The sequence below is a fragment of the Dendropsophus ebraccatus genome, chromosome 14, assembly GCF_027789765.1.
Source record: "Dendropsophus ebraccatus isolate aDenEbr1 chromosome 14, aDenEbr1.pat, whole genome shotgun sequence".
Taxonomy (NCBI): Eukaryota; Metazoa; Chordata; class Amphibia; order Anura; family Hylidae; genus Dendropsophus; species Dendropsophus ebraccatus.
In genome coordinates, this window is record NC_091467.1 from 62,355,820 (window position 1) to 62,379,109 (window position 23,290).

The 23,290-nt window shown below is 51.0% G+C and overlaps 1 protein-coding gene across 2 annotated transcripts; it reads left to right on the forward strand.

The window, feature by feature from the left end:
- Positions 1 to 22,994, forward strand: AXIN2 (axin 2). Of its 2 annotated transcripts, none has more exons than XM_069951572.1 (11): positions 1 to 89; positions 5,142 to 6,048; positions 9,067 to 9,207; positions 12,230 to 12,332; positions 16,507 to 16,647; positions 17,870 to 18,321; positions 18,403 to 18,570; positions 18,645 to 18,857; positions 19,386 to 19,454; positions 19,689 to 19,856; positions 21,934 to 22,994. In XM_069951572.1, the coding sequence occupies exons 2-11, from the start codon at positions 5,234 to 5,236 to the stop codon at positions 22,058 to 22,060; spliced, it is 2,397 nt and encodes a 798-aa protein (XP_069807673.1). In that variant the 5' UTR covers positions 1 to 89; positions 5,142 to 5,233; the 3' UTR covers positions 22,061 to 22,994. The 2 variants fall into 2 exon arrangements, with proteins under 2 accessions (XP_069807673.1, XP_069807674.1); XM_069951573.1 differs by having other exon boundaries at positions 19,689 to 19,899; positions 21,934 to 21,973.
- The last annotated feature ends 296 nt before the right edge of the window (positions 22,995 to 23,290 follow it).

Sequence of the window (23,290 nt, forward strand, 5' to 3'; positions counted from 1 at the left end):
ACCGCCGCTGTGTCAGGCGCTGCAGCTCCTCCGGTCAGTCCTCACCCGGGAGGGTCGCGGTGCCGGGATGGTGGGATGGCTGCGATCAGGTAATGGGCTGCAGATGGGATACATAGGATGCTGATGCCTGAGGTGCGGATGCGATACATTGTATCCCCTGCTCCTATTTATGGGTCTGCTTATTATTGTGCAGCTGTTTACTGTCTGGATCCTATATGATGTACAGGGGGATGTATAGCAGGAGAGCTGGGGGTCCTATATGATGTATGGCAGGAGAGCTGGGGGTCCTATATGATGTACAGGGGGATGTATAGCAGGAGAGCTGGGGGTCCTATATGATGTACAGGGGGATGTATAGCAGGAGAGCCGGGGGTCCTATATGATGTACAGGGGGATGTATAGCAGGAGAGCTGGGGGTCCTATATGATGTACAGGGGGATGTATAGCAGGAGAGCTGGGGGTCCTATATGATGTACAGGGGGATGTATAGCAGGAGAGCCGGGGGTCCTATATAATGTATGAGAGGATGTATAGCAGGAGAGCTGGGGGTCCTATATGATGTACAGGGGGATGTATAGCAGGAGAGCCGGGGGTCCTATATAATGTATGGGGGGGATGTATGGTAGGAGAGCCGGGGTCCTATATGATGTGTGGGGGGATGTATAGCAGGAGAGCCGGGGGTCCTATATGATGTATGGGGGGATGTATAGCAGGAGAGCCGGGGGTCCTATATAATGTATGGGGGGATGTATGGCAGGAGAGCCGGGGTCCTATATGATGTATGGGGGGATGTATAGCAGGAGAGCCGGGGGTCCTATATGATGTACAGGGGGATGTATAGCAGGAGAGCCGGGGGTCCTATATAATGTATGGGGGGATGTCTGGCAGGAGAGCCGGGGGTCCTATATGATGTATGGGGGGATGTATGGTAGGAGAGGCGGGTATACTATATGATGTACAGGGGGATGTATGGTAGGAAAGCTGGGTATCCTATATGATGTATGGGGATGTATGGCAGGAGAGCCGGGGGTCCTATATGATGTATGGGGGGGTGTATGGCAGGAGAGTCGGGGGTCCTATATGATGTATGGGGGGTGTATGGCAGGAGAGCCGGGGGTCCTATATGATGTATGGGGATGTATAGCAGGAGAGCCGGGGGTCCTATATGATGTACAGGGGGATGTATAGCAGGAGAGCCGGGGGTCCTATATAATGTATGGGGGGATGTCTGGCAGGAGAGCCGGGGGTCCTATATGATGTACAGGGGGATGTATAGCAGGAGAGCCGGGGGTCCTATATAATGTATGGGGGGATGTCTGGCAGGAGAGCCGGGGGTCCTATATGATGTATGGGGGGATGTATGGTAGGAGAGGCGGGTATACTATATGATGTACAGGGGGATGTATGGTAGGAAAGCTGGGTATCCTATATGATGTATGGGGATGTATGGCAGGAGAGCCGGGGGTCCTATATGATGTATGGGGATGTATGGCAGGAGAGCCTGGATCCTATATGATGTATGGGGATGTATGGCAGGAGAGCCGGGGTCCTATATGATGTATGGGGATGTATAGCAGGAGAGCCGGGGGTCCTATATGATGTATGGGGATGTATGGCAGGAGAGCCGGGGGTCCTATATGATGTATAGGGATGTATGGCAGGAGAGCCGGGGGTCCTATATGATGTACAGGGGGATGTATAGCAGGAGAGCCTGGATCCTATATGATGTACAGGGGGATGTATAGCAGGAGAGCCTGGATCCTATATGATGTACAGGGGGATGTATAGCAGGAGAGCCTGGATCCTATATGATGTACAGGGGGATGTATAGCAGGAGAGCCTGGATCCTATATGATGTACAGGGGGATGTATAGCAGGAGAGCCTGGATCCTATATGATGTACAGGGGGATGTATGGCAGGAGAGCCGGGTATCCTATATGATGTATGGGGATGTATGGCAGGAGAGCCGGGTATCCTATATGATGTATGGGGATATATGGCAGGAGAGCCGGGTATCCTATATGATGTATGGGGATGTATAGCTGGAGAGCCGGGCATCTTATATGATGTACAAGGGGGATGTATTACAGGAGAGCCGGGTATCCTATATGATGTACAGGGGGATGTATAGCTGGAGAGCCGGGTATCCTATATGATGTACAGGGGGATGTATGGCAGGAGAGCCGGGTATACTATATGATGTATGGGGGGATGTATGGCAGGAGAGCCGGGTATACTATATGATGTATGGGGATGTATGGCAGGACAGCCAGGTATCCTATATGATGTATGGGGATGTATGGCAGGAGAGCCGGGTATCCTATATGATGTATGGGGATGTATCGCAGGAGAGCCGGGCATCTTATATGATGTACAAGGGGGATGTATTACAGGAGAGCCGGGTATCCTATATGATGTACAGGGGGATGTATAGCTGGAGAGGCGGGTATCCTATATGATGTATGGGGATGTATGGCAGGACAGCCAGGCATCCTATATGATGTACAGGGGATGTATGGCAGGAGAGCCTGGATCCTATATGATGTATGGGGATGTATGGCAGGAGAGCCTGGATCCTATATGATGTATGGGGATGTATGGCAGGAGAGCCTGGATCCTATATGATGTATGGGGATGTATCGCAGGAGAGCCGGGCATCTTATATGATGTACAAGGGGGATGTATGGCAGGAGAGCCTGGATCCTATATGATGTACAGGGGATGTATGGCAGGAGAGCCTGGATCCTATATGATGTATGGGGATGTATGGCAGGAGAGCCTGGATCCTATATGATGTATGGGGATGTATGGCAGGAGAGCCTGGATCCTATATGATGTATGGGGATGTATGGCAGGAGAGCCTGGATCCTATATGATGTATGGGGATGTATGGCAGGAGAGCCTGGATCCTATATGATGTATGGGGATGTATCGCAGGAGAGCCGGGCATCTTATATGATGTACAAGGGGGATGTATGGCAGGAGAGCCTGGATCCTATATGATGTACAGGGGATGTATGGCAGGAGAGCCTGGATCCTATATGATGTACAGGGGATGTATGGCAGGAGAGCCTGGATCCTATATGATGTATGGGGATGTATGGCAGGAGAGCCTGGATCCTATATGATGTATGGGGATGTATGGCAGGAGAGCCTGGATCCTATATGATGTATGGGGATGTATGGCAGGAGTCGGGCATTGTATATGATGTACAGGGAGGCATATGGCAGGAGAGCCAGGGATCCCATTTGATGTACAGGGGGTGTATGGCTGTACAGCAGGCACAGGCTTCTGTGTGTCTGAGTACATGTTGGGGGCGCAGTGTTTCGGCTGCAGGGGCCGCTGCCCTCTGATATTAGTCTGAGAATCAGAAGCAGCTGCAGGGAGACGGCTCTAAAATGAATTTCACCTGTGGATGTCTGCAGTGCATCCAACATCCTGACTGATCATGTCTGACACATGTATGAGAACAAGATGGGTCTAAGCCTCCCAGGTAACTGATCACATGGGATGATGGGGTGCAGGTGCTCCCCTATATACCAGCAGAGGATGATGATGGGTTACATGTGCCCTCCTGTATAGCAGCAGAGGATGTGGACGGAGTACGTGTGCCCCACCTGTATACTAGCGGAGGATAAGTGTAGGGTATATGTGCCCCCTCTGTATACCGGCAGAGGATGGGGCACATATGCCCCCCAGTATACTAGCAGAGTATGAGTATAGGGTGCATCCCCCCCCCCTTCCCGTATACCAGCAGAGGATGAGGACGGGGTAAATGTCCCCCCCCCCTTCCCCCTGTATACCAGCAGAGGATGAGGATGAGTACATGCCCCCCCTTCCCCCTGTATACCAGCAGAGGATGAGGATGTGGGGTACATGTCCCCCCCTTCCCCCTGTATACCAGCAGAGGATGAGGATGGAGTACATGTCCCCCCTACCCCCTGTATACCAGCAGAGGATGAAGATGGAGTACATGCCCCCCCTTCCCCCTGTATACCAGCAGAGGATGAGGATGGGGTACATGTCCCCCCCTTCCCCCTGTATACCAGCAGAGGATGAGGATGGAGTACATGTCCCCCCTACCCCCTGTATACCAGCAGAGGATGAGGATGGAGTACATGCCCCCCCTTCCCCCTGTATACCAGCAGAGGATGAGGATGGAGTACATGTCCCCCTTCCCCCTGTATACCAGCAGAGGATGAGGACGGGGTACATGTCCCCCCCTTCCCCCTGTATACCAGCAGAGGATGAGGATGGAGTACATGCCCCCCCCTTCCCCCTGTATACCAGCAGAGGATGGGGTACATGCCCCCCTTCCCCCTGTATACCAGCAGAGGATGAGGATGGGGTACATGCCCCCCCTTCCCCCTGTATACCAGCAGAGGATGAGGATGGGGTACATGTCCCCCCCTTCCCCCTGTATACCAGCAGAGGATGAGGATGGAGTACATGTCCCCCCTACCCCCTGTATACCAGCAGAGGATGAGGATGGGGTACATGCCCCCCTTCCCCCTGTATACCAGCAGAGGGTGAGGATGGGGTACATACCTCCCCTTCCCCCTGTATACCAGCAGAGGATTAGGATGGAGTACATGCCCCCCTTCCCCCTGTATACCAGCAGAGGATGAGGATGGAGTACATGTCCCCCCTACCCCCTGTATACCAGCAGAGGATGAGGATAGGGTACATGCCCCCCTTCCCCCTGTATACCAGCAGAGGATGAGGATGGGGTACATGCCTCCCCTTCCCCCTGTATACCAGCAGAGGATTAGGATGGGGTACATGTCCCCCCCTTCCCCCTGTATACCAGCAGAGGATGAGGATGGGGTACATGTCCCCCCTACCCCCTGTATACCAGCAGAGGATGAGGATAGGGTACATGTTTTGCTCTCTCCACCGACTCCCCACCCTGGCGGTCCCTTCATCAGTATGTGTCGCCGCTGCTCGCCCCAGGTGGTGGGGCCTGTACGGTGGGTGAAGGGGCACCTCCCGTTCAGTGGCCTCTTTGAAGGCGCCCGGTGATTTGCATTGTATCTCTCCCGCTCAGCGGCTGCGAGGACTTGAAAAGCCTGTTTACTTTTCCTTTTGATGTTGGGCGGATCTGGTTTTGATTAGATCAATACTTTCTTTCATTTCCAGAGAGAAGACGACTCGCAGGATCCCCTGCTGACTTAAGAGAGGGAGAGCAGATTACAGCCGAATTCACAACATACAATACAAATTAAAGAGCCATGAGCGCTGGAGCCGCGCTGGTGACTCATCTCACCGATGAGAACAGCAGCTTCAGGGAAGACGCCCCACGGCCTCCCGTGCCAGGGGAGGAAGGCCAGACCCCGCCGTGCCAGCTTCCCAGCAAAAGCCAAAGATCAAGGGCTTTGCCACTATCCAGCAACCCAAGAAGGAACGAGGATGGTTTGGGGGAGCCAGAGGGGAGCGCTTCCCCGGATTCACCTCTGGCCCGGTGGACCAAGTCCCTACATTCCTTACTGGGGGACCAGGACGGGGCCCAACTTTTCCGGACTTTTCTAGAGAGGGAGAAATGTGTTGATACCTTAGACTTCTGGTTTGCCTGCAATGGATTCAGGCAGATGGACCTGAGGGATCCTAAAACCCTAAGGGTGGCCAAGGCAATCCACAAGAGATATATCGAGAACTACAGTGTTGTGGCCAAGCAGCTCAAGTCTGCAACCAAAGTTTTCATACGGGATTGCATCAAGAAGCAGCAGATTGACTCCACCATGTTTGACCAAGCTCAGGCTGAGATCCAGACACTGATGGAGGACAATGCTTACCATATGTTCCTGAGCTCTGACATTTACCTTGAATATGTCAAGACTGGAGGGGAGAACATTGCTTATGTCAATGCGATGGACCCTGGAAGCTTAAAGCTGCTTAGTGACTTCCTGCCCACCCTGAATGAGGAGGAGGAACTGAACTGTGTGGACTTCAAACCCAAGGGTTCGCCATCTGTGGTGGGGCTCTCCAGCAAATCACTGAGAGCGACAGCAAGCTCACGAGCCAAGGAAACCATAGACAACTGCCACAGGTAGGCACGTTTGTCTGTGCGCATACTGTAGTCAATAGGTCCTTGTAGTGGATGTGTCTTACATTATTATGTGCAGAGTGTCCCCTTAATACTGCTCGGGCAAGAGGAGGAGACTTGTGTAGATCTCTTGGTGGAGGATGCGGGCATTGTGTCTCCTTCGTGTTGGCCAGATAGGAGGACACTTCTGTAGATCTCTTGGTGGAGGATGCGGGCATAGTGTCTCCTCAGTGTTGGTCGGATGGGAGGAGGACACTTCTGTAGATCTCTTGGTGGAGGATGCGGGCATAGTGTCTCCTTCGTGTTGGCCAGATAGGAGGAGGACACTTCTGTAGATCTCTTGGTGGAGGATGTGGGCATAGTATCTCCTCAGTGTTGGTCGGACGGGAGGAGGACACTTCTGTAGATCTCTTGGTAGATGATGTGGGCAGAGAGTCCCCTCACTGTTGGTCGGACAGGAGGAGGACACCTCTGTAGATTTCTTGGTAGAGGATGTGGGCATAGTGTCTCCCCAGTGTTGGTGGACAGGAGAAGGACACTTCTGTAGATCACTTGGTGGAGGATGCGGGCATAGTGTTTCCTCAGTGTTGGGGGACAGTAGGAGGACACTTCTGTAGATCTCTTGGTGGAGGATGTAGGCATAGTGTCTCCTCAGTGTTGGTCGTACGGGAGGAGGACACCACTGCCCACATCCTCTACCAATAGATCTACAGAGGTGTCCTCCTCCCGTCCGACCAACACTGAGGAGACACTATGCCTGCATCCTCCACCAAGAGATCTACAGAAGTGTCCTCCTCCTGTCCACCAACACTGAGGAAACACTATGCCCGCATGCTCCACCAAGAGATCTACAGAAGTGTCCTCCTCCAGTCCACTAACACTGAGGAGACATTATGCCCGCATCCTTCACAAAGAGATCTACAGAAGTGTCCTCCTCTTGTCCACCAACACTGAGGAGACACTATGCCCACATCCTCTACCAAGAGATCTACAGAGGTGTCCTCCTCCTGTGCGACCAACACTGAGGGGACTCTCTGCCCACATCCTCTACCAAGAGATCTACAGAAGTGTCCTCCTCCGGTCCGACCAATACTGAGGGGACTCTCTGCCCACATCCTTTACCAATAGATCTACAGAGAGTCCCCTCAGTGTTGGTCGGACGGGAGGAGGACACCTCTGTAGATCTCTTGGTAGAGGATGTGGCAGAGAGTCCCCTCAGTGTTGGCCGGACGGGAGGAGGACACCTCTGTAGATCTCTTGGTAGAGGATGTGGGCAGAGAGTCCCCTCAGTGTTGGTCGGACGGGAGGAGGACACCTCTGTAGATCTCTTGGTAGAGGTTGTGGGCAGAGAGTCCCCTCAGTGTTGGTCGGACGGGAGGAGGACACCTCTGTAGATCTCTTGGTAGAGGTTGTGGGCAGAGAGTCCCCTCAGTGTTGGTCGGACGGGAGGAGGACACTTGTTTAAATCGGGCAGCTTCAACATTGAATGAAGCCAATAGTGAGGCCAATATTGAGCACTAAAGGGGATGGGCGACCTAAACACTGAAGATGTGCCCTGCTGTTACCCTAATGACCCCACATGAACTCAAGTGGACTTAGATGAGCGCCATCTGCTGGATAAAGCTAAACCAGTAGTGACAGAAGCCACAGTTAACCCTTCACCATGCAAATGTCTACGGTTGTTGCTGTGGAGTCTGGTGAGATGCCCAGCAGTACTATGGGAGCCTCTCTCTCACTGTATATACATGTCAGGACACCAGGGGGCATCCCTTGTGGACATTACTATAGGGTCTCTGACCTGAATCTGTAGAAGAACACAGACTGAAGGGACGCTCACAGCACAGAGTACCCACATGTCCTGCAGAACAGTGCCCCCTCTATCACCCAGAGTCCTGTTCAGCACCGCTCCCTCATCCTGCACAGGTACAGGCCAAAGCAGGCATCAAGGGGCGACTATCAATGAGACATGGCCAGTATATGTGAACCTTACATGCTGTGTATATATTACATATCCTCTGTATATGATGACCCCTCTTATACTGTATACTGTGTATATTAATTACACATCCTCTGTATAACATGACCCCCATATACTGTATATATAATACACATCCTCTGTATAACATGAACCCTATATACTCAGTGTGTGTGTGTATTACACATTCTCTGTATATGATAACATGACCCCTATACTGTATTTATAGTAGACATTCTCCATTTATTACATTACCCCTATATACAGTATATATTTTACACATTCTCTGGATATCACATGACTCCAATATACTGTATATATGTTACATGTCCTCTCTATATAGCATGCCTCCTATGTACTGTAAGTATAATACACATCATCTGTATATGAAAACATTACACCTATATACTGTGTGTGTGTGTGTATATATATATATATATATTTATATATATATATATAAAACACATCCTCTGGATATAACATGACCCCTATATATTGTGTGTATTTATGTATATAATCACATCCTTTGTGTATGATAACATGACCCCTATATACTGTATATTTTATACATCTTTTGTAAATAACATGACCCCTATATATGTTATCCTCCGTATATAATAACATGGAACCTTTGTACTGTCTAAATAACAGACATCCTTTGTATATTATAACATGACCCCTATATACTGTATATATTACATATCTTCCATATATCCCCCTCCTCATAGTCTGTAAGCTCTTGCTTACAGGGGTCTCACTCCTCATGTATGGATAATTACATGTATATCTCTGTTATGTCTGATTTTTGTCTATGCATTTACCCCTAGAATTGTAAAGTGCTGCGGAATTATTATTATTATTATTATATCATGACCCCCATATACTGTAATAATCCTCTCTATCCTACACAGGCAGGGAGGAGGGGGATGCAGCTGCACCTCTGACATCACCCTAGATAGAGCCCACCCACTCACTAAGCACACCCACCACGTGGTTTCCTTGGTAACGTGAGCTGCATCATTCATTATTGTTCCTCTCTCTTTAAGGTCATACAAGAAGAATGACCTCATTAACCCTTACCATGTCAGATCTGGATATGTGTTCGCACCAGCTGCCAGCGCCAATGAGAGTGAGATCTCCAGTGATGCCATGACAGATGACTCCATGTCCATGACAGACAGCAGTGTGTAAGTACCCATCATCTTCTGCCAATGGTCACCATGATGTAACCTTCAAGCCCTTATGCAGTCAACTCTTACGTAAAGATGGCCTGTGCCCGGAATACACTGCTTTTACAGTAAAAATGTCCTGTTCCCAGTATACACAGATCTCACAGTAAAGATGACCTGTGTATGTATACACTGCTCTTACAGTAAAGATGGCCTAGGCCCGGAATATACTACTGTTACAGTAAAAATGTCCTGTTCCCAGTATACACTGCTCTTACAGTATAGATGGCCTGTGCTCAGCATACACTGCTCTGGCCTGTGTAAGGTGTACACTGCTCCTACAGTAAAGATGGCCTGTGTACGGTATACTCTGCTCTTACCGTAAAGATGGCCTGTGCCTGGTATATACTGTTCTTACCGTAAAGATGGCCTGTGCCTGGTATATACTGTTCTTACCGTAAAGATGGCCTGTGCCTGGTATATACTGTTCTTACAGTAAAGATGGCCTGTGCCCGGTATATACTGCTCTTACAGTAAAAATGGCCTATGTACGGTATACACTGCTCTTACAGGAAAGATTGCCTGTGTCTGTACCCCTTTATCAAACCCCCTGTGTAACACATACCCCGGGATCACACCCCCTGTGTAACACAGACCCCAGGATAACCCCCCCCCTGTGTAACACAGACCCCAGGATAACCCCCCCGCCCTGTGTAACACATACCCCAGGATCCCACCCCCTGTGTAACACATATCCCAGGATCACACCCCCTGTGTAACACATACCCCAGGATCTCACCCCCTGTGTAACACATACCCCAGGATCTCACCCCCTGTGTAACACATACCCCAGGATCTCACCCCCTGTGTAACACATACCCCAGGATCTCACCCCCTGTGTAACACATACCCCAGGATCACACCCCCTGTGTAACACATATCCCAGGATCACACCCCCTGTGTAACACATACCCCAGGATCTCACCCCCTGTGTAACACATACCCCAGGATCTCACCCCCTGTGTAACACATACCCCAGGATCTCACCCCCTGTGTAACACATACCCCAGGATCTCACCCCCTGTGTAACACATACCCCAGGATCACACCCCCTGTGTAACACATACCCCAGGATCACACCCCCTGTGTAACACATACCCCAGGATCCCACCCCCTGTGTAACACATACCCCAGGATCCCACCCCCTGTGTAACACATACCCCAGCATCACCCCCCCTGTGTAACACATACCTCAGGATAACCCCCCCTGTGTAACACATACCCCAGGATCTCACCCCCTGTGTAACACATACCCTAGCATCCCACCCCCTGTGTAACACATACCACAGGATCACACCCCCTGTGTAACACATACCCTAGGATCACACCCCCCGTATAACACATACCCCAGCATCACACCCCCCGTGTAACACATATCCCAGGATCACACCCCCTGTGTAACACATACCCCTGGATCACACCCCCTGTGTAACGCATACCCCAGGATCACACCCCCTGTGTAACGCATACCCTAGGATCACACCCCCTGTGTAACACAGACCCCAGCATCACACCCCCTGTGTAACACATACCCCAGGATTACACCCCCTGTGTAAAACATACCCCAGGATTACACCCCCTGTGTAAAACATACCCCAGGATTACACCCCCCTGTGTAACACATACCCCAGGATCACACCCCCTGTGTAACACATACCCCAGCATCACACCCCCTGTGTAACACATACCCCAGGATTACACCCCCTGTGTAAAACATACCCCAGGATCACACCCCCTGTGTAACACATACCCCGGGATCTCACCCCCTGTGTAACGCATACCCCAGGATCACACCCCCTGTGTAACGCATACCCCAGGATCACACCCCCTGTGTAACACAGACCCCAGCATCACACCCCCTGTGTAACACATACCCCAGGATCACACCCCCTGTGTAACGCATACCCCAGGATCACACCCCCTGTGTAACGCATACCCCGGGATCTCACCCCCTGTGTAACGCATACCCCAGGATCACACCCCCTGTGTAACGCATACCCCAGGATCACACCCCCTGTGTAACACAGACCCCAGCATCACACCCCCTGTGTAACACATACCCCAGGATCACACCCCCTGTGTAACGCATACCCCAGGATCACACCCCCTGTGTAACACATACCCCGGGATCTCACCCCCTGTGTAACGCATACCCCAGGATCACACCCCCTGTGTAACGCATACCCCAGGATCACACCCCCTGTGTAACACATACCCCAGGATTACACCCCCTGTGTAAAACATACCCCAGGATAACCCCCCCTGTGTAACACATACCCCAGGATCTCACCCCCTGTGTAACGCATACCCCAGGATCACACCCCCTGTGTAACGCATACCCCAGCATCACACCCCCTGTGTAACACATATCCCAGGATTACACCCCCTGTGTAACACATATCCCTGGATTACACCCCCTGTGTAACACATACCCCAGGATCACACCCCCTGTGTAACGCATACCCTAGGATCACACCCCCTGTGTAACACATACCCCAGGATTACACCCCCTGTGTAAAACATACCCCAGGATAACCCCCCCCTGTGTAACACATATCCCAGGATCACACCCCCTGTGTAACACATATCCCAGGATCACACCCCCTGTGTAACACATACCCCAGGATCACACCCCCTGTGTAACACATACCCCAGGATCACACCCCCTGTGTAACACATACCCCAGGATCTCACCCCCTGTGTAACACATACCCCAGGATCACACCCCCTGTGTAACACATACCCCAGGATCACACCCCAGGATCACACCCCCTGTGTAACACATAACCGAGTATCAGACCAACCTCCCACGTGTAATATATCCCCCACAATCCAATCCCACTATTAGACCCACATGTTGCCTGTTAAACCCATCTAAGGCTTGTACACCTGTAAACCGTGTTACCACAGCGCCCCCTGGTGGCAGTAGGGCAGGATATGCCTCCTGGGCCCCCTGTGACCTGTTCTTTCTCTCCGGCAGGGATGGCGTGCCTCCGTACCGATCCTCTCACAAGAAACAGCTGCAGAGGGAGATGCATCGCAGTGTTAAGGCCAATGGCCAGGTGGCACTACCTCACTTTCCGGTAAGTCCAGCTGTGGCCCATTCATAATCCTAACCCTATTGTCACACCTCCAGAATATGGTCAGGGGCCACAGGATCAACTGCTGACTATTACCCCTCCTGGTCACTTTTTGCCCCTCCTGAGCACCTATTATCCCTCCTAGTTACTTGTCCTTCCATGTCCAGACTCTCATGTTTTCTTCTATATTTTCATGTCTCCTCTTCTAATGCAAAGTATTACTATCCAGTGTGTCTCTTATTCCTGTTGAGCAGTTTCTACATCTCTCATGTATCTTGTTACCGCCTAATCCTGTCTCTCCCTCTCGCCGTCTCATGCGTTCTCTCTTCTGCTGTTGCAGTGCTGTCTCTTCTTCTCGCTTTCTCATCCGCTCTCTACACTAATGTTGCCACAGTGCTTTCTCTTCGCCTGTCACTGTCTCATCCATTCTCTCCTGCTACTCTTGCAGTTCTGTTTATCTACCTGTCTCATCCAATATGTCTCTCCTCCTGTCTCTTTTTCTCTCGTGTCTCATCCCTTCTTTCTCCTGTTGTTGCTGTAGTGCACTGCTTCCCAACCTTTTCCACCCCGGGGCACCCCTTGGAAAAATTTTTTTCCTCGGGGCACCCCTACTAAATAATGCTCCACATAATAAGAAAACCGTCATACAGTGACTCACAGGTGACGTCTTCTTTGATCTGAGGCGTCACTTTCCCTTTTCCTCTCCATCCGGCCCAGTCCTCCATGATGATTCCTTCCAGATACGTTTCATCTTTTCAGAACCTGCGAGACAAACAATTTAGGCTCCGCACATTTCTAGCAGCTTCCTTTCCTTTCTCCCTCCTGTAGGCTCCCAAAGTAACTGCGCTGTTTGGTGTTATGTGCAGTAAAGCGAGTAGGAATGTGGGATGCCCCCTGTATGTAGGATTCCCTGCTGTGCCCCCATGAGCTAATAATACCCCCAGAGGTGCCCCCTGTATGTAGGATTCCCTGCTGTGCCCCTATGAGCTAATAATGCCCCCAGAGGTGCCCCCATGAGCTAATAATGCCCACAGAGGTGCCCCGATGAACTAATAATGCCCCCAGAGGTGCCCCCATGAGCTAATAATGCCCCCAGAGGTGCCCCCATGAGCTAATAATGCCCCCAGAGGTGCCCCCATGAGCTAATAATGCCCCCAGAGGTGCCCCCATGAGCTAATAATGCCCCCAGAGGTGCCCCCATGAGCTAATAACGCTCCCAGAGGTGCCCCCTATGAACTAATAATGCCTCCAGAGGTGCCCCATGAGCTAATAATGCCCCCAAAGGTTCCTCCATGAGCTAATAATGCCCCCAGAGGTGGCCCCATATACTAATAATGCCCCCAGAGGTGCCCCCATGAGCTAATAATGCCCCCAGAGGTGCCCCCATGAGCTAATAATGCCCCCAGAGGTGCCCCCATGAACTAATAATGCCCCCAGAGGTGCCCCCATATACTAATAATGCCCCCAGAGGTGCCCCCATGAGCTAATAATGCCCCCAGAGGGCCCCCATATACTAATAATGCCCCCAGAGGTGCCCCATGAGCTAATAATGCCCCCAGAGGTGCCCCCATGAGCTAATAATGCCCCCAGAGGTGCCACCATGAACTAATAATGCCCCCAGAGGTTCCCCTAAAAAACAAACAAACATCCTACTCACCTAATCCGCGCTGTGGCTGCAGGCAGAAGCTCTCCTCCTCCTCTTCTGGCTTCATCTTGCGAGCCGCAGGGACGGGACCTCCGGCAGGCGTGATGACGTCACATCATCACGTCTGCCGGAGAGGTCACGTCCCGGCGTCCCATAGGCTGCTGGTATGAAGTGCCGGCAGCCTATGGGAGTGAATGTAGGAGGAGGACGCTGACAGGTCCTGCTCCTGCATTCTGCTCACTTTAATATTTAGCCCGCTCACTGTGCGGGCGGAACATCAAAGCAATTTGTGGATCCCGAGAAGCTGCGCGGCTGCAGCTTCTCGGGATGCTTAAAGAGACAGTGTCACATTTCCCACCGGGATCCCGCAGCACCCCTGGCGGGTTCTCCTGGGGCCCCAGTGTGCCGCGGCACCCTGGTTGGGAAACGCTGCTGTAGTGCATTCTCTCCTCCTGTCTCTTCCTCCCGCAGTCTCATCTGTTCTGTGTCTCCCCCTTTATCTTCTTTTCCCTGTCTCATTCCTTCTCTCTCCTGCTGTTGTTGCTGCAGTGATGTCTCTTCCTCACACTGTTCTCTCTCTCCCATTGTTGCTGCAGTGCAGTCTCTCCTCTTGTCTCTTCCTCTCGCTGTCTCATCTGTTCTCTTTCCTGTTGCTTCTGCAGTGCTGTCTCTTCCTCTTGCTCTCTCTTCTGTTCTGTCTCTTCCTCTCGCTGTTTCGTCTGTTCTCTCTCTTGTTTTTGCTGCAGTGCTGGCTCTCCCCTATCTCTTCCTCTATCTCATCTGCTCAGTCTCTTCTTCTGTCTCTTCCTCTTGTTCTCTCATTCATTCTGTCTCTTCCTCTTCCTGTCTTATCTGTTCTCTCTCTCCTGTTGTTGATGCAGTGCTGTCTCTTCACCTGTTTCTTCCTGTCAATGTCTCATCCACTCTCTCTCTCTCTCTCTCTCTCTCTCTCTCTATCTATCTATCTATTTCTTGCTTTCACTGTATTCATTTCGTCTCTCCACCTGTCTCTTCCTGTCCCTGTCTCATCCGTTCTCTCTCCTGTTGTTGCTGCAGTACTGTCTCTTCCTCTCACTGTCTTGTTGCTGCAGTACTGTCTCTTCCTCTCATCCATTCTTTCTCTTCGCCTGTCTCTTCCTCTCACTGTTTGATCCATTCTCCCTCTCCTGTTGTTACTGCAGTGCTGTCTCTTCACCTGTTTCTTCCTGTCACTATCTCATCCTCTCTCTCTCTCTCTCTCTCTCTCTCTCTCTCTTGCTTGCTTTCACTGTCTCATTCATTTTGTCTCTCCCTGTCCCTGTCTCATCCATTTTCTCTCCTGTTGTTGCTGCAGTACTGTCTCTTCCTCTCACTGTGTCATCCATTCTTTCTCTTTGCCTGTCTCTTCCTCTCACTGTGTCATCCATTCTTTCTCTTTGCCTGTCTCTTCCTCTCACTGTGTCATCCATTCTTTCTCTTTGCCTGTCTCTTCCTCTCACTGTGTCATCCATTCTTTCTCTTTGCCTGTCTCTTCCTCTCACTGTGTCATCCATTCTCCCTCTCCTGTTGTTGCTGCAGTGCTGTCTCTTCTGTAGTTGTCCTCCTGTCTCTCTCTTACTGTGTATTAGTTCTCTCCTGTTGTTGCTGTAGTCCTGTCTCCCAGCCTGTCTCTTCCTGTCGCTGTCTCACCATTCTATTTCTGGTCGCTGCTCATCCGTTCTCTCTCCTATCATTGCTGTAGTGCTGTCTCTCCTTCTGTTTGTTCCTCTCGCTGTCTTCTCCTTTCTCTCCTGTTGTTGCTGTAGTGCTGTCTTTCTGCCTGTCTATTCCTCCTACTGTCTCATCCATGCTGCTGTGCTGTCTCATCTGTTCTGTCTCCTGTTGTTGCTGCAGTACTGTCTCTTCCTGTCACTGTCTCATCTGTTTTTTTCCTATGGTTGTTTTAGTGCTGTCTCTCTGCCTGTCTCTCTCTCTCACTGTCTCATCCATTCTCTCTCCTGTTGTTGCTGCAGTGCTGTCTCTTCCTTTTGCTGTCTCATCTGTTCTGTCTCCTGTTTTTGCTGCAGTGCTGTCTATCTGCCTGTCTTTTCCTCTTGCTATCTCATCCATCCTCTCTTGTTGCTGCAGTGCAGTCTCTTCTTCTGTCTCTACCCTTCTCTGTCTCATCTCTCTCTCTCTCTCGTTGTTGCTGCAGTGCTGCTGCCGCTTCTCTGTCCAGCTGCATGCCTGTCTCGCAGTCTCTTGCTGTCTCTTCTCGGTCGTCCCCTCCCTCTCCAGGTTTTTTGATGTCTGACACTTGTCTTTGATGCTGTGCGGCTGCTGATAGGCTGCTTGTAGTACAGAAGGAAGACGCGGGGGTCCGCACAGTGTAACCAACTGCTAGTGCCGTAGGCGAGGGCTGACGGGCAGGATGCCGCTCCATGAAGCCGCCGCTCCGCCTGATATATATCCTGAGCAGTCACACAGCCGCTCCGCTTCTCTCTACCTCTCTCAGAGATGCAACAGAACGGCAGCCGCTCCCTCTAAGTCATGGCTGTCTCTTCTTCTCCATAGAGGACACACCGGCTGCCCAGAGAGATGACCCCTGTAGAACCGGAGGTGTTTGCGGCTGAGCTAATTGCCCGGCTGGAGAAGGTGAAGCTGGAACAAGAGACGATGCACACGCTGGAGGAGCGACTGCAGCAGATCAAAGAGGTATGATCAGTTCTGATGTTGAGTATAGCCCCTGGCCGCCGCCATCCTCCCCGGTGTTTGGTCTGTCCCCAGACGCCACCATCCTCCCCGGTGTTTGCTTTGACCACCGGCTGCTGCCATCCTCCTCAGTGTTTGCTCTGACCACCGTCTGCCGCCATCCTCCCCGTTGTTTGGTCTGTCCTCCAGCCGCCATCCTCCCCGCTGTTTGGTCTGTCCTCCAGCCGCCATCCTCCCCGGTGTTTGGTCTGTCCTCCAGCCGCCGCCATCCTCCCCGGGGTTTGGTCTGTCCTCCAGCCGCCGCCATCCTCCCCGGGGTTTGGTCTGTCCTCCAGCCGCCGCCATCCTCCTCGGTGTTTGGTATGTCCCTCGGCTGCTGCTATGCCACCCCCCCCCTTTGGTATGTCTACCGGCTGCCAGCATCCTCCCCGGTGTTTGGTATATTCCCCCGTCTTGGCCAACCTCCCTGTGTTTTGTATGTCATTTGGCAGCCACCATCCTCCAAGGTGTTTCATCTGTCCCCCAGCTGCCGTCATCCTCCCCGCTGTTTGGTATATCCCCCAGCCACCACCATTCTCCCTGATGTTCTGTATGTCCCTAGCTGCGGCCAACCTCCCTGTGTTTTGCATGTCACTTGGCGGCCGCCATCCTCCCTGCTGTTTTCTATTTTTGCCGTTCGCTGGCCTCCACTATCCTCCCTGCTGTTTGGTACAGTATGTTCCCCGGTCATTACCATCCTTTCCACTGTTTGGTATGTCCCCCGGCCACCAGCATCCTCCCCGCTGTTTCGTTTGTCCCCCGGCTGTGGCCAACTTTCCCGTGTTTTGTATGTCACTTGGAAGCTACCATCCTCCAAAGTGTTTGGTATGTGCCCCGGCCGCCACCATCCTCCCTGCTGTTTGGTATGTCCCCCGGCCGCCGCCATGCTTCCTGCTGTTTGGTATGTCCCTTGGTCGTGGCCAACTTCCCCTGTGTTTTATGTGTCACTTGGTGGCAACCATCCTCCCCACTGTTTCGTATGTCCCCCTGCTGTGGCAAACCATCCTCCCATCAAACCGCTGTTTGGTCTGGCTATCCTCCCCTGTCCCAGACGCTGCTCTTCATATAGTCAGGCAATGATAGCAATATGTCTCGATGGTATATACAGTATATAATGTATTGACTCTTTATTGACCGGTGGAGCGTGGCACTTGTTACACCATTACTCATCCTTACACATTTCCAGGAAGAAGACCGAGAGGAGTGTGAGACCCCCATCTGCTTCCAGACACCGCGTGAACCCCTTACCTCAAGTAACCAGCTGCTGATATCCTGTGACGAGGACCCTCAGGCCATCTTAGACGAGCACTTATCCCGAGTCCTGAAGACCCCAAGTTGTCAGTCTCCATTGGGTGTGGGGAGGTCTCGCTCCCCTGACCGCTCTCGTATCCTGAGGCCCACAGTGCAGCCAGCATCCTGCCCAATGCTGACCAAAAGCTTTGTCACCAAACAGACAACAAAACACGTTCACCACCACTACATTCATCACCACACCGTGCCCAGGTCTAAGGAGGAGATTGAGGCGGAGGCAGCGCACCGGGTGCAGTGTTTGTGCACCGGTCCTGCCGACTACTGCTGCTACCTGAGGACCAGGACTCGAGGCTTGGACCTGCCGCTCCTGCACATGGAGGCTACAAGGTAAGGGCTGCTGAATGGTATGTGGTGACATCGGTTGCCGGCACTGGTCTCGCTCCTGACTTTTCCCTTCTGCATCTGCAGCAATCACTGCGGCACCTTGTCCAGGCGGAAGGTGATCTGTGATCATTCGCGGGAGGGTGGAGGAGACACCACCACAATTATATACCAGCTCCCAATAGAAGAGCACTTACCAGCAGTGTGGCAGAGAGTAGTGGAGTGTGAGCGGCCGAGCAAGCACCGATCTCACAGGTATGGGATATAGTCTAGTCCTCGGTTACAGATGGTCCCACGTTCCCACCATGACATCTCTCATCTCCCTGCAGTGCACAGAACACCAAGAGGAACCCGACGTGTGAAACCACCCGAGCCTCATCAGCGGAGCGCCCGGCGCGACATCACCAGTGCAGCGCCCCCAATGGCAACACAAGGAGCCAGCACCCACTAGGCCAGGAGACGACGCTTGTATCAGTCAGCACACTCGCTCAGCTGGAGGAGGCATGCAGGAGGCTGACAGTGGTGTCCAAACCAAAACAAAGGTGAGGAGCCCCTGCCCACTTGGCCTCAATAGTAACAAGTTTAGTCACTAGTCCTTATGGTGGGAAGCAGGAGGCACCGATACCTCATTCCTACCAGTGCATCCTGGGTAAGCTGGAAATGTGGCCAAAGTTTCTTGTACCACCAGGGGGCAGTATGTCTTCTGGCAGCTAGCGCGGTTGGATGTCACTTCTGTGGGCAGGGCAGAGAGCACAGGTAATGCTGGAGGCCACATCATAGCTGCTTTTCTCCGCCCCATTTGACCCCCCTTCTGCCTCGTCTCCTTCCTCTGCTCGTGCCTTCTCCAGCTGTCTGCATTACCTGCTGCTCCACAAATTCAAGACATGAAACGCGCAGCTGGAGCTTCTCCCGACTCCGTTTTTTTTTCTACATCTGCTCAGTGGAAACTTTTCTTTCCTTTATTCATTTGTATTTTTGCTTCGAGTTTGGCGCAGCGGCAGCGATGGTATCAATGTGCCAACTTTATGCTTGAGGAACTCAATGTAATCCGCTGATTTGCATCTTTCCAGGTGTCCATTGTCCAGTCACCAGCGCAGTCAGTCCGTGCCGTGTCCAGTCGGGTCCGCCGCGTCACACGAGTAAGTGGCATCATAACATGTGCCCCGGGGGAGGGAATGGGTCTAAGCGTTCTGCCCTAGTCATGAGATGGGGGTCCACTGTACAACTACCCTGTTTCTAAAAAAAAAAAAAAAAAAAAAAAAAAGAATACACCCCTTGCTGTCTACATTAAGGCATGGCGCTGCTTCTCTAGTTTTTTGGTATTAGCCACTTTGATGCAAACATCTCATAATAAGGTTTTTGTTTGGTCACAGACAGAAGGAACCAAAGAGACAGCAGAGCGCCCCCCCTCCTGTGTGCGGGGAGCTGACTGTCACCTACTTCTTCTGCGGGGAGGAGATCCCATACCGCCGGGTGCTGAGGGCGCATAGCCTAACCTTAGGCAACTTCAAAGACCAGCTGAGCAAGAAAGGCAATTATAGGTACGAGGCCCGAACTGTCCCCGTGTAAGGATGACCTGACCGCGTGAGTGCACTCTTCACCTGGGGCTGTATGTCACCTGCCATCACCGACTCCATCCACCATCAACATCCTTAGCAGGGGTTGGGGTTCACTATCTGTTCATCTCTGTCTCGGATGCTCCTTACAGTCCGGGCAATGGCAACTTCTGAGACGATAAATACAGAGTGCCACCATATGAAAGGTCTGAGCACAATAGGGGGCAAGTCTATGGAGACTCTATGTTGTCCATAGCAACCAATCTCAGCACTCATATAATGAAATTATCGGGATTATCTGTGCCCCATCAGTACTGCAACATGTCCCCCAATGTGAAGCGGTATAACCAGATAATGTACAATTAGGTCACAGGGGCAGAGGGGGTACTTCATTCATAAATGGGGGGGCACAGGATGATGTGTGACATCAGCAACTATGTGTGAACTGTATGAAAAGAATAAAAGACTATCCATGTCTGAACTTTATGGAGCTTTGCAGTCAAGACACGACCAGTAAATCTACTCGCAGATGACAAGTATACAGAGCAGACATGACCAGTCAATCTACTCATAGATCCCAGGTATACCAAGCAGACACAACCAATCAATCTCCCCATACATCCCGAGTATACAGAGCAGACACAACCAATCAATCTACCCATACATCCCAGGTATACAGAGCAGACACAACCAATCAATCTACCCATACATCCCAGGTATACAGAGCGGACACGACCAGTCAATCTACTCATAGATCCCAGGTATACAGAGCGGACACAATTAATCAATCTACTCATAGATCCCAGGTATACAGAGTAGACACAACCAATCAATCTCCCCATACATCCCGAGTATACAGAGCAGACAGGACCAATCCATCTCATAGATCCTGGGTATACAGAGCAGACACAACTTATCAATCTACCCATACATCCCAGGTATACAGAGCAGACACAACTAATCAATCTACCCATACATCCCAGGTATACAGAGCAGACATGACCAGTCAATCTATTCATAGATCTCGGGTATACAGAGTAGACACAACCAATCAATCTACTCACAGATCCCAGGTATACAGAGCAGACAGGACGAATCCATCTATTCATAGATCTCGGGTATACAGAGTAGACACAACCAATCAATCTACTCATAGATCGCAGGTATACAGAGTAAACCTGACCAATCAGTCTACTCTTCCAGAACAGACAACCACTCAATGATAAAAAAAGGGAAAATTGGCAGCACATCTATGACTCTGTTCACACTGCAGGTTGCACACTGCTTGTGGCTTAAGTACAGACAAAAAAAAAACAAAAAACGGAAGGTGCAACAGCAACCCACTGGTGCAAGGGCTAACTGTATATAGTCCTCCCAGTGTACACACGATAAACACTTGCCCCGCAGATATTAAAAAGTATCTACGGGGCAAGTGTTTATCGTGTGTATACTGAGAGGAGTATATACGTTAAGCCTTTGCACCTGTGGGTTGCTGTTGCACCTTCTGTTTTTTTTGCCTGTAACCACTCAATGATGTCATTCATACATTATAGTCATGGTTAGTCAATCCCATGTATACAGAGCAAACACAACCAATCAATCCACTCACTGAACCCACTAACACAGAGTAAATATTTAGAGCCTCACTATGAAGTTAAAGGGGTTATCCAGGATTAGAAAAATCACACTGTGGTAGGTAAATCTACAATAACTAAATGTAAACCTGCCTGGTATAAACCTATATGTATACTAAGATAATAAGAAGGGAAATTGTAAACGGGCAGACTAGATGGACCAGGTGGCTTCTGCCAACAATCTTATTTGTTTCACAGCTACTTTCCTGCAAAACAGCGCCACCCCTGTCTTCTGTGTGTGTGTTATTACTGCTGTTTGCGTGTTATTGAGTGCGTCTTGGTGCTGTTTCTGAAAGAAAGCAGCCATGTTTTTCTAAGCCTGGATAACCCTGTGGCTTTTTTTTGGAGCCCCCCTTTAAGGCAGGCTGGATATTTTGTCGCCCTCTGTGGCCCATATTTGCACTAACCTCTCTTTTTCTATATTTCAGGTATTATTTTAAGAAAGCAAGCCAGGAGTTTGACTGCGGGGCTGTCTTTGAGGAGATCTGCCATGATGACGCCGTTCTCCCACTGTACGAGGGACGGGTCCTTGGGAAGGTCGAGCGCATTGACTGAACAGCCGTGACTGGCGCAGATCGTATCATGTCACATGACGCCCCCCGACCAGCCTCATGGTGCGGATATCTGCTTGGGCCCCCTTAAGCTGTCATGTGATCACCGCTGCAAAATCTACCAGAAGGGAGAGTAGACGCATTGTGGTGGGCGGAGCCAGCCTATTGGCATATTTATTTCTACGTGGAGAGAGTACCACATGACCCGGAGGAGGACGATACCAGTGGACACCGTCATGGGTCCCCTCCACAGACTGACTGGATGTTCCCCGGAGCGCTCCGGCCATGCGCCTGCGTTCCGCGGCCGTCTTTATGCTGCTTGTACTACTTTGGCGAAATGTGTGGCGCACTCGCCATTGTATCGTTTGGTGCCTTTTGTTTGTTTTTTGTACAGACCCGCCCCTTTATTTATTTTCCAAAAGTCCCCACCCCCACTCATAATTTATTCAGCTCCTATTTTCATAGAGAGATTTACCAATAAAGCTGCGTTTGCTCGCCCCGCCCCCTGCATAGGAAGTGAGCGCTGCTATCTGCCATTTTTAGGACATGTGAGCCAAATCTTACGAATAAGTATGGTCAGCAAATTACGGTCAACGTCACCTGACCAATGCCATTCCGATATGCAAAATGAGGCCCACGTGCTCGCAGTGCCCTCACCCCCCCAACACCGAGGGACCAAGGTGACTTATGTCTTCCATACCCTGACAGACAGAATGGCAGAGCTGAGGCAGCGGCGCTGTATGCAGGGGAGGGGGCGGTGCACTTGTCACATGACCCTGTCAGCAATGAGGTCTGTGCTTACACTATATCTAGTGTGTTATGTCCCCGCCCTCCTTGCAGAGCTCCTCCCCTGTAAATTATATTACCGCAAGAACAGAATAACGACCAGAAGGATTGTAATAAAGAGAACATTTATTAAAAGTTTTATATTTTTCAAATTCATGTGTGTCTGCGTCTAAATAAGAGGTAGAAAGTTGTACTGTGCACTGTATACAAAGAACAAGAGGTGGTACTGTACAGTGTCCATATATACAGAATAAGAGTAGATACTGAGGATTACACCCAGGATACAAGCAGGCAGAATTGGTACTGTGCAGTGTCCATATATACAGAATAAGAGCAGATACTGAGGATTAAACCCAGTATACAGGACAGGAGAAGTGGTGCTGTGCGCTGTCCATATATACAGAAGATTACACCCAGTATACAGGACAGGAGAAGTGGTGCTGTGCGC